General features: G+C 43.8%; 2 protein-coding genes across 2 annotated transcripts; one reads left to right on the forward strand and one right to left on the reverse strand.

Annotated features, from left to right (window-relative positions):
* Positions 1–426: 426 nt before the first annotated feature.
* On the forward strand, positions 427–2,094 carry LOC102559943 (olfactory receptor 10C1). The gene is made up of 2 exons (XM_006268516.2): positions 427–436; positions 1,145–2,094. The coding sequence occupies exons 1-2, from the start codon at positions 427–429 to the stop codon at positions 2,092–2,094; spliced, it is 960 nt and encodes a 319-aa protein (XP_006268578.2).
* An 8,187-nt stretch (positions 2,095–10,281) lies between these two features.
* LOC106738938 (olfactory receptor 6B1-like) lies at positions 10,282–11,112 on the reverse strand. The gene has a single exon (XM_019489814.2). It carries the CDS (start codon positions 11,110–11,112, stop codon positions 10,282–10,284), a length of 831 nt encoding a protein of 276 aa, XP_019345359.2.
* Between the last annotated feature and the right edge of the window lie 1,405 nt (positions 11,113–12,517).

Raw genomic sequence — 12,517 nt, forward strand, 5'->3', positions numbered from 1 at the left:
TATCATAAATAAATCTATGTTATGGTTTCACTTTTCTGTATACCTAGATTATCAGATTTTTATGGGAATTACATATCCAAGTTCCTTAGTTTGCCTTTAAAAGTTCTGGCTCCTAATTAGACTGCTTTTTATATATTGACCGGAAAGGTAAATGAAAGGTAAATCGTGGAGAGCACTCTGACCCAATTTGAGGATGACACAATATTAAGGGGTAAAGTAAACACACTAGTGGGAAGGGATCAAATCCAGTCAGACCTGAACAGGCTGGAAAAGTGGGCAGAAAAGAATAGGACATAGTCCAACAAAGACAAGAGCAAAGTGCTGCATCTAGGGAGAAGGAATCATCAACACACCTATAGGCTAGGGGAGGACCTTCTCAGCAGTACAGCAGCAGAAAGGGATCTCGGAGTCACAGTTGACTCCAAGATGAATATGAGTCATTGATATGATGAAGTAATCAGTAAAGCTAATTGCATTCTATCATGCATTAGCAGATGCATCACAAACAGGTCCAGGGAGGTGATACTTCCCCTCTATGTGGCATTGGTCAGGCTATGGGTTGCATCCAGTTCTGGGTGCCACACGTCAAGAGGGATGTGGATAACCTTGAGAGGATCCAGAGGAGGGTCACTCATATGGTTAGGGGCCTGCAGGTAGTAGACCCTATGAGGACAGATTGGGGGACCTGGATCTCTTCAGCCTCCAAAAGAGAAGGCTGAGAGGGAATCTTGTGGCCTTTTACAAATTCATCGGGAGGGGAGGGGGAGCAACAAGAAATAGGAGATGTTCTGTTTACCAGGGCACCCCTTGGAATAACCAGGAACAATGGCCACAAACAGACAGAGAACAGATTTAGGTTGGATATCAGGAAGAAATTATTTATGATAATGGTTGCCAGAATCTGGAATTGGCTTCCAAGGGAGGTGGTGCTTTAACAGGAGGGTCCTGGAGCACCTGGCTGGGGTCATATGACCCCAGAACTCTTTCCTTCCCAGAGCAGGAGGTCAGACTCAATCATTTATTGAGGTCCCTTTTGACCCTAACAGCTATGAAACTATTAAATCAGTGCCTTATTATGTATGCTTACAAGGTTTCCATTGCTGTCTCCCTCTACAGATGAAATATGCCAAGCCATCGTGCAGAGGCAATCAGACCTTGGTGTCAGAGTTCATCTTTGTGGGCTTCTCCAAACAAGTGGAGCTTCAGGCTCTACTCTTTTTCATGGTTCTCTCAATGTACACCATGTCTGTGACAGGGAATATTGTCATCACATCTATAATAAAAACCAATAAACCCCTTCATACACCCATGTATTTCTTTCTTACCAACCTGTCACTCCTAGAGATCTGCTATACCACAGTCATTGTGCCTAAGATGTTGGTGAGCCTGGTATCAGAGAACAAAAGGATTTCGCTGCAGGGCTGTGCCACACAGATGTACTTCTTCACCCTTTTTGGTATTACCGAGTGCTGCCTCCTGGCTGCTATGGCCTACGACCGCTATGTGGCCATCTGTAACCCACTGCGTTACAACATTGTCATGAACAAGGGGGTTTGTACCTGGCTTGCTGCAGCCTCATGGATGGTGGGGGTCTTGGTGGGCTTGGGCCAGACCAATTATGTCTTTAGTTTAACATACTGTGGGCCCAACAGGATCAACCACTTTTTCTGTGACATCCCACCTCTCCTGAAGCTAGCCTGTGGAGACACTTTCATGAATGTGATAGCTGTTTACATGGTGGCTCTTCTGTTTATAACTGCTCCCTTCATGCTCATCCTGGTCTCTTACATCTACATCATCACTTCAATCCTACGGATGCCATCACCTGAGGGGCGGAGAAAGGCCTTTTCTACCTGTTCTTCTCACCTTATTGTGGTCTCACTCTTCTATGGCTCTGGCATCTTCACCTATTTGAAGCCCAAGTCCAGCTACTCAACAGAGACTGACAAGTTCCTTGCCCTCTTCTATACAGTGGTGACCTCTATGTTGAATCCAATTATCTACAGTCTGAGGAATAAGGAGGTAAAGGAGGCCTTGAGAAGAACATTAGGCAGGATAATTTGTTCTCAAAAAACAATAGAGGGCAGTTTGTAAAAGCATAAATGACTGTAAAAGCCAGTAGAGGGCTTTACTGCCATTCACCTCTTTGAAAATCCCCCCTGTAAATGACTGCTTGTAAACCTAAGTTAGTGAGAAAGGCTTGGCAGGGGAACCCAGGTGACCAGAGGATCCATTTACTGCTCCTATTCGAGATGGTAAAAAAAGACTTTCTTTTGGACCTTGTGGAAAACACGGGTGGGATTAAAAAAAAAAAAAAAGATTCTCATTTACATTTCTATTTTCCATTCCCCCCCTCCCCCTGAAGATTTCCAGATTGTGTGTGTGTGTGTGTGTGTGATTGTGGTGGGAACAGGGAGGGCAGAAGAGAGAGGAGGTGAGGTGTAGAATCACTTTTCCATGGAAAATATTAAAACAACCTTAAATAAACTTTGGAAGTGCTACATATATTATATCTGTCCACAGTCTCAGCTGCTACAAGCAAAGTGCCCTAAATGAAAATTATATGGATTTGGACATACACATTCATTTAACTACTTTAAAACCTCCCAGAGGTGTGTGTGTGTAAACATAGTGCATAAATATTTCATGTCAATTGATTGATTACTTGATTAATTCAGGTTTTGTTGTTTCCCCTGCTGAGATGTAGTCATATCATCCCTGGTGCCCCTTCATGACTGACTTTACTGACGTCACTCATTAATCTACTGAAATGTCTGAAAAGTTATAAGCAGAGCTACAACCCCCACCCCCCTCCCCCCTCCAAAAAAAACAAAACTTAGGCCAGAATTCTGTTGTCCCTGCCAGGCACATAAAATAGATTGGGTAAATGGTAGGTGCGTAAGTTCCATTATACCTTTCCCATGGACACATAGGTGGCCCATTTATTCCATACATACAAATACCAGCAGGCTCCCTCTATGCCTGAAGAAGGATATTTGTGCTTGAAAGCTTGTAAAGATATTTTTTCCAACTATTTAGTTGGTCTAATAAAATATACTACATTTACTCAAAGAACGTTTAGGTTGTCTTCCTGCCTAGAGTGGGGAGGCTGGACCTGATGATCTGTGAGGTCTGTTCCACCCCTAACAATCTATGAATCTGTGAAACCTTGTTTGCCTAGGTCCTTAGACCAACATGGCTATAGCCAACACCCCCTTTCAGGGTGCAGCTAGTCATGCAAGGAGGATAAATGTAATGTGTCTAGCTTTACACACAGAGGTAAGAGCAGACATTTACCCTCCTTGTGCATTCCTCTCCAATCAGTCTACACATGGGCAGGCAACTCAAGGCCTGGGCCTGCTCTCAGCAGATGCAGAGAGGAATATTCCTGACAAGAACATGCTCTAGCCCCTTTGTGCTCCCTCCTCTCACCCCCCTCCATCCCTCACAGTGATGTACTGACCAAACAATGTAAGGTCTTAGGCATCTCCCTCAAAGTGCTAGAAACTGTGCCTGGGATTTACCTAAGGACACTGGCACCTAAACATGGTATGCATCACACAGATAACTGGGAAACTACATGCCCCACATGGGGCATCCTGACACAAAGGCCAGAGTAGTGGAATGGGCAGGCTGTTCTCTGATGTCCCAAGCTATAATGTTGCACCACTGCTTAGATGGTAAGGCAAGTTAAATTGACCACCCAGCATGCCATATGACCCATATATCCTACTAAATAGAGGCTGGAACCCAGCAGGGCTGGGAGAGGGAGACCAGCTTCTAGCACAAACTAGTATGGCTTTTCTCTCCCTCTTGTGTCCCATGGGGAAAGTGACACTGTGTAGCACTCCCCCCATCATTATATTGGAGGCCCCCCGCTTCCCCATCTCAGAGAACAGTTAAGCCCAAGAAAATGGACATCCATGCCTTTTGTCATGCCACAAATGCCCAACTTTGTAGATCCAAAAATAGGTAGTATAACCTATCAATAGGGAGCCCACACACCCAGTGACCTCACCAGCAGCCACAGACCAGGCAATGAGGGATCCACCCACAGCAAGTTCTGCCCCAGCTACACGCCATGCAAACCTCCACCCTTTGCATCCCAACAGGACATGACCAACTGTAGCAGCCCAGACCACCTAGCCTCAGAGACACCTGGCACCACCAGTCCACCTCCCCAGGATGTCTGCAAGCAGCTGAGAGAGCCCAGCCCTCCACAGAGGCTGGCCACACCCTGTCAGGCCATCTGAATGGAGGAGCTCTCTGAGTCTGCCAGCTTCCAGACCTTTTAAACCTTGAACAAGCTGACCAAGGAGCTCTCAACAGCCACCCAACCCAGGAAACCCCAGTGGAGAGTGTGGAAATAAGTTTAACCAGGCCTCTTACTTGACTAAGAGGAGAGACAAAGAGAGAGAAAGAGAAGAGAAAAAGATGCTGATGCTATGTGTTTTAAAATGTTCTGAGATAAGAAAAAACCTTCATGTCTTGCTATTTTAAGCTCTGTGTGCAGATTTTAACCTCCTCCTCTCCTTTGAACCAGAAGCTGATAACTGTTCCCAAAACATAGTGTGTTTTTTTTCCTGAATAAATAAACTGCTTACGTGTGACAAACAAATGACCAACATCCTTCTTGTTCTTTCAAGTTTGCTTTGTCTGAACCCTGCATCTTTTCTCGCTGCCTAAAGTATAAATAAGCTTGTAAACTTGTAGAGGTCAGAGTTCCTTTGAGAACTTTCCCTGTGATCACTTGTATAGCTTTAAATAAGCCTAGATGGCTCTGCCAATTCTAATACAACCACAACGTGAAGTTTGATTTCTTCCACAAGAGGCAGCCAAGCAGCCAGACCAGCACTGCTACAGAACTGGCCCAGAAGAAGACCTCAGTGACAGCAATATGACCAAGTGGCAACATCCAGATTTTCAAAGCTGTACTGGTCCAACACCCCATGGTGATGCAAGAGATCTTGGAGGGACCCTCATCCTTCTGTTGGGTCCCCCAGGAGACACTGTTCACCTACATCAATGGCAGCTTCAACCCCCAGATGGAAAGTGTCACCCCACACCCATCAGACCCCTGGCACTCATTAGCTCTGTGGAGGGGATCAAATCAGACTTCATGCCAAAGTGGAGGCCCAGCTGAGTAGGACAAGGGACACAATGCCCAAAGACAGCATCCAGTATAGCCTGCTGAACAAACAATACCCAAGGTGATTCATTCTGCTGCTGAATTTCAACCAGTGCAGGGAGTTTGGCCGCACACCCAGCTCTTGGAAGGAGCCAATGAAGGTACTGATCCACAAGGAGTATGAACAACATAACCTGAGCAACTCGAGATCCATCGCCCTATAGTCCACCATGTACAAGCTGTATGCCAGCTGCATGGCAGGACAGATCACCAACTAGGCAGTTAAGAGGAAGGCCAAAAAGGTTTCCTCTCCAATAAAGGGTGAGTGCAAGGTGGCATGGCTGAACATTTCCAGTGCATTTGGCTTCATGTTCCACTGCCACATCTTCAACACCCTCCAGGAACTTGGCATGCTGGACAGAGCCATTGACCTTATCCAGGAGCTCTGCAGTAGCTACACCACCACCATCTAGTCATCAGAGGGCAAGACATGACATCCCAATCCAAATAGAAGTCAAGTAGGGGCGTTCACTCAGCCCTATCATCTTCATCCTGTTCACTGAACTCCTTCAAGCAATGGTGGAAGGCCCCAGAGGGTCAGCATCCAGAGACATAAGCTGAGCATCCTGGCCTGTGCTGACAACCGTGTCCAGCTTGCCAGTGAAGAGGATGGGATGCTGGACTTCAGCTCTGATGTGGTGGAGTATGTGGACTTCAACAAATAATCCACCAAAAGCGACTCAAAGGGGATGGCCTGAATGCTCCTTCCAATGGATCATGACCTGAGATCACTTCCACCTGGACTCTCCCTCACCCCAATAGTACCCCACATAGATTCATAGATGCTTGGGTCATATGGGCCCTCAACAGATCATTGAGCCCAACCCCTTGCCCTAGGGAGGAAAGTGTGGTCAGATGACCCAGACTTCTCTTAAAGACCCCCAAGGTAGGGGAGAGTACCACCTCCCTTGGAAACCCATTCCAAATTCTGGCCACCCTTACCGTGAATAAGTTCTTCCTGATGTCCAGCCTAAATCTGCTCTCTGTCACTTTGTGACCATTGTTCCTTGTTACCCCAAGATGCACCCTGGTGAACAGAGCATTTCTGGTTCCTTGCTGTGCCTAATTAATTTGTAGGTGGCCACAATATCATCTTAACCTTCTCTTGTGGAGGCTGAAGAGATCCAGGTCCCTTCGTCTCTCCTCATAGGGCTTGTCCTACAAACCCTTAACCATACTAGTGGCCCTCCTCTGGACCCTCTCAAGCTTATCCACATCCTTCTTAAAATACGGCACCCAAAACTGGACGCAGTACTCCAACTGTGGTCTAACCAATGCCACATAGAGGGGAAGTATCACCTCCTTGGTTCTACTAGTCATGCATCTGCTGATGCATGATAAAGTGAGGTTAGCTTTGATGATGATTTCATCACACTGACAACTTGTGTTCATCTTGGAGTCCACTATGACTCTGAGATCTCTTTTCACTTCTATGCTGCTGAGAGGGTCATTTCCCAGCCAGTAGATGTGTTGGATATTTTTATGCACTAGGTGCCACACTCTGCATTTGTTTTGTTCACTTCGCCCCACAATTTAGTATCATTCACAAAATTGGAGAAAGTACACTTCACGTCCATATCCAAGTCACTGATGAAGACATTGAAGAGTCCAAGGACCAAGCCCTGTGGGACCCCACTGCCCACATCCTTCCAGGTTGCTACCAACCCGCCCACTACCACTCTCTGGGTGTGACCCCCAAGCTGATTTGCGACCCACCGGACTGTGTAATCATCTAAGTCACAGCCTTTTAATTTATTTATGAGAATGGGATGAGATACCATATTGAAGGCCTTCCTAAATTCCAAATAAATGACATCTACCTCTACTCCTACGTCTAAGCATTTTGTGACCTGGTCATAAAAAGAAACCAGATTAGTCAGGCATGATCTACCTGCTATAAATCCATTCTCATTGCCCTGCTGTATTACTTTTCCCACTGGACTCACCAAATATGATCCTTCATAATTTTTTCAAAGACTCTTCCAAGGATAGAGGTGAGACTAACTGGCCTATAATTACTGAGATCTTCCTTCCTCCCCTTCTTGAAAATAGGGACCACATTGGCCCTTTTCCAGTCCTCTGGGACCTGACCCGATTGCCATGAGTGCTCAAACAGCCGTGCCAGTGGCTCTCCTATGACATCGTCCAATTCCTTCAGTACTCTCAGATGCAGCTCATCCAGGCCTGCTGACTTGAACACATCCAGTCCATCCAAGTGACTCTGCACCAAGTCAGCATCGACAGTTGGTAGGCTGGTGTCTCTCTGATGCCCATCTAAGAACCCATTCCAACTCCCACTGGTTGAAGAGGTGTTGGAACCCAGATCCTTTGCTGTCTGAGGAAGTGTCCCAACCTAAATGTAGGAGGTCTTTGGCTTAAAGGTAGGAGGTTATCCCCCTTTCTTCTCCCTTTTAGTTCAAGCAGTTTGCATTGCAGAAGCATTCAATTTGTCACAGGAATGAACAGAATTCCAAAGAGTGTGCAAGTACCAAAAACTGCAGTTACATGCCATTTAAATATGTAAACTTAAATAGGGTTTAGGCAAAAGTACTAGATTTTTTCAACCAGCTCTAGTTAAAGTTCAACCCCAGGGAAATGCATTCTACATTTCCCACAAATATTAAGTAGGGGATTTTAGCAAAGGGTCTGGGTCTTTATTTAGTTCATAGTTTCATAGTTTCAGAGTTGGTAGGATAGGAAGGGACCTGAGCAGATCATCAAGTCCAACCCCCTGCCATGGGCAGGAAAGAATTCTGGAATGAAATGACCCTGGCCAAGTGTCTATCTAGCCTCCTTTTGAAGACCCCCAAGGGTAGGATAAAGCAGCACTTCCCTTGGAAGTTGGTTCCAGATCCTAGCCACCCTGACTGTGAAGTAGTGCTTCCTGATGTCTAGCTTGAATCTACTGTCCACCAACTTATGGCCGTTATTCCTTGTTACTCCCGGTAGTGCTCGGGGAAACAGGGACTGTCCCATTGCCTGCTGGTCTCCCTTTGTCAGTTTATAGATGGCCACCAGTTCCCCTCTCAACCTTCTCTTGTGAAGGCTGAACAGGTTCAGGTCCTGTAGCCTCTCCTCGTAGGGCCTGCCTTGCTGCCCCCTAATCATGCCAGTGGCCCTCCTCCAGACCCTCTCAATGCTATCCACATCCCTTCTGAAGTGCGACGCCCAAAAGTGAGTGCAGTACACCAACTGCAGCCTGACCAATGTCACACAGAGGGGGAGGATCACCTCCTTGGACCTGCTTGTGATGCATCTATGGATGCATGGCAAGGTGCGTTTAGCCTTCCTGACTGTGTCCCCACATTGTCAGCCCATGTTCACCTTGGAGTCAATAATGACTCCAAGATCCTTTTCTGCCTCTGCACTGATGAGAAGGGAGTTCCCCATCCTGTAGGCATGCTGCTGGTTCTTCCTCCCCAGGTGCAGTACCTTGCACTTGTCAGTACTGAAACCCATCCTGTTCTCATTGGCCCACCCTTATAACCTGTCCAGATCTAATTGTAGCCTGCCAGGATATACCAACTTAGATGGGTTATTTATTACTGTATTTATTCAAATATGACAACCCTGAATATAAGACAATCCCCAAGTAATTTGGGGGTTCCATATAATTTCTTTATATGGAAAAATTATAAGTTTGTTGAACAGGAGAACAAGTAGGAAAGAGAGAATCTGAAAACTATACTTGGTTGCATGGTCCAATTGTGATTACATTTAGCAATACATTTAGACCCACACAAAAAATCTAATGAATCTGGTGGAATGATTGATGATAAGAACATGAAAGTGATGAATGGAGCTGCAGCATGTTCTTCTTCCAGTCCCTGTTTCTCTTTCCTCTAAACCCCAAAACCCTCATCATCTACTTCCCTATGACCGATGATTTAGACCATGACTCCCTCCCACCCACACTCTTGATTCTCCCATCTTTCCTTGCACAGGATGCTATAGCAGGCTCTGTCCAGCCTGGAGCAATACTATAGTATGACTGCTTCTTGTCAAAGCTTCAATCTGATGAATATGACAAGAAGTGGAAGTCACTGTTCTGTGGATGAGGGCTTTTTGTTCTGTCACACAGGACACCAGGGAGGATGGCTTCTAGTCTTAAACTTTGGGATCTGGGTTGGTCACTGAAATAGAGAGGTCAGAGGGGAAAGAAAAATGTTTCAAAGGACATTAATAAGGGACTTAAAGAAAACTCTTGAGTGCTTGCATCTTTCAATATTATCCCTATCTGAGCTGGTTATTATATATCGCACTCATTGGTGCAAAAGCATCGAGACAAGTGTTTTCTACTTGGTGTTTCTATAGTAAAGTGGGGCAATGTTCCTATTGAATGAATGCAAATAACACCGCCACCACCAATTACAATGCTAACAAGCTGTGACTATATACTGGTATAATTTACAGTGGTGTAGATCTCTTAAGTCCACAGTTATTCAGGAGTAACTATTTGATCAATACAAGCTTGCTCCCCAAGTACCTGGTGATGAAGTACTGTTACAAAACCTTCTGTAACAAGTCCCCAGAGATAAGTGGACATCACTTTCTCCTAGAGCCTAATGTACAAAACTAGTGAAAAATATACTGGTGCTATTTCGCCATATGTATAGGCCCTCTGTACTCTCTTCACTCCTGTGTGCATTCTCTCTTTCTCTAATCTGTGTTTATATCACATAATCTCTCTATTTTTATATTTGATTTTTCACCCCTTTATTTAAAAGCTACCACATCATCAAGGTATTGATCCTATGACACTCTTGGATTCCATTAAAACAAACAAACAAAAATTATTCACTTTCCTGGTCAAGAAAACATTGGAAAAATAAAATGAGTGCATCCTAAAGGGTCCAAAACCAGAAGGAAAACAAAGAGCTATCATAGTTTTTGTCATTGTCTCATGATTTCAAAGTGCCGATTCATGATTTTTCATGTTTGAGGATGACAATATTTTGATGGTCACAGTCTTTAAATCTATGAGCTTCAATGTTTGTAAAAGTAAAATACTCAAGGCTGAATTTCAAGGAGCCTAAGAGGGTTAGCTACCCAACTCCTTTTGATATCCAGTGGAGGCTGGATGCTTACATTCCTCAAGTTCCTGTGAAAGCCAAAGGCTTAATGACAGTCTTTTTCAAAGCTTCCTTAACTTCTTTGTTCCGCAGGCTGTAGATAAGGGGATTGGCCAGGGGAGTCAGCACAGTGTAGAAGAGAGAGAGAACTTTGTTCAAGTTCTTTAATTTGTCATTTCTGGGTGAAATGTATACAACCATTAAGGTCCCATAGTAAATTGTCACGACAATAAGGTGAGAGGAGCAGGTGGAAAATGCCTTTTTCTTCCCAGTGGTTGAAGGAATTCCCAGGATAGTGGTGATGATGCAAGCATATGACATCAAGGTTAATAGGGAGGAAGGAAATGTGCATAGAGAGGCCAGGAGGGTAGTTACAAATTCTACCAAGTAAGTGTCACTGCAGGAGAGCTTTATAACTGGAGTGAAGTCACAAAAGAAATGATTAATTTCATTAGGTCCACAGAAAATTGATTGTGCCATGAAAAAGGTGATAATGGCGCTGACCAGAAGTGCAGTTATCCAAGAGCCAGCTGCTAGTATTATGCACAACTTGTGATTCATTAGAGTTGCATAATGCAGTGGTTTGCATATGGCTAAATACCTATCAAAAGACATTGATGACAAGAGGAGGCATTCAGAGGTCACCAGAAAACCAAAAAAATAAAATTGTGTAAGGCAGCCAGTAATAGAAATGGTTCTGTCACCTGTCAGGAAAGTGGCCAGCATCCTTGGCAGGAGGGTGGATGTGTAGCAGGTCTCCAGGAAGGATAGGTTCCCCAGAAAGAAGTACATGGGTGTGTGAAGGTGCTGATCAGTCACAACTAACACAATAATGAGGAAATTTCCAGCCATGGTTGCAATATAGATTGTTACAGACAGCAAGAATAAAAGAATTGGAAGTTCATGGAGATTCCCAAATCCCAGAAGGATGAATTTCATGATGGATGTTTGATTCCCCTGTTCTAGGCTTGCCATGGAAGATATCCAAGGAGAAACACACAGACTGCAAAATTTAATTTTTAAGACTTAAAGTTAAAATTCTAATTTTAATTCAGTGTTATTAATTTTCATACATTTTGAAAACACAGATAGATAGATAGATAGATAGATAGATAGATAGATAGATAGATAGATAGATAGATATCCATAATTTTAAAGTAATTCTTTAGGATTTAAGCTTTTGCATTAATAGAATTTTATTTCCCTTATGGACATCTATGTAAGGGTAGTTTTTGATACTTAGACACAGTTTCTGATTTAGGTCTGGATACCCAAGACCACCAACACACTGAATATCCTCAGTAAGGTTGTGATCTGGCCAGGTAGCTTCCTTGTGACATAAGGTATTCTTTGTGCCACAATAAATAAATGAATAAATAAATAAATACATAAATAAATCATAGTAGCCCATGCTCTCCAGCCATCCCAGACAGAAAGCGCTCTGGCTTCAGGTGCCCTATTCCGGGGGGGGGGGGGGGGGAAGGGCCCCAGATGCCCTACCCAACTTTTTATGCATACTAAACAATACTAGCATTTTAACTGCTAACTACTATTTTGCCTAAGATTCAAGACTTCTTTCTCTGTTTCTCATCTGTATCAAGAAATAGTTAATAAATACACAAAATTATTGATAATGTGGACATTATACTTAAAGACACATAGTTATATGATTAATAGGACATTTCAAAGGTGCATTAATTTACTTAATTCTTGTTCAAATCAACAGGGAGTTAGCCACCTAAAGTATATGAACATTTCTGAAATCTCACACTGTACTTTTCTGAATCTTTAGGTATTTTAAAATACCTTTGAAAAATCTAGTTTTGAGACTTTGTCTTTCTAATTTGGGAAAGCTGCTTATACCTTGTAGTGCCATCAAAAATTATCATGCCATCCCTTGACTTTTACAATTTTTAAGTGCTGTGGGATAATATATTGCTGTTTTTACTCACCATGGGACAGATTTTGAAACCTTCTTTGATAAGCCACCCTGAGTCAGAAAAGGTCAAAGATCCACCTAAGCCTAGCAATCTGTTGCATTACCAGGGTGAATTTCTGCCAATTTTCTTAGCCAGTAGAAGAGAAGGGAGTTGGCATCCCATCCAGTTATCTCTGATTCCTCAGCTGGAAAAGTCCAGAACATGACTCAAATCAGTTACATCCGAGGCTGTATTAAGAGGCTTTATCTATCCCAGCACTGCATTCTTCTATCCTTTGAGTAATGTAAATGAACTTAGTGAAAGCATCTGTGGTACAA

The sequence above is a fragment of the Alligator mississippiensis genome, chromosome 7 (genome assembly GCF_030867095.1).
Source record: "Alligator mississippiensis isolate rAllMis1 chromosome 7, rAllMis1, whole genome shotgun sequence".
In the NCBI taxonomy this organism is placed as follows: domain Eukaryota; kingdom Metazoa; phylum Chordata; order Crocodylia; family Alligatoridae; genus Alligator; species Alligator mississippiensis.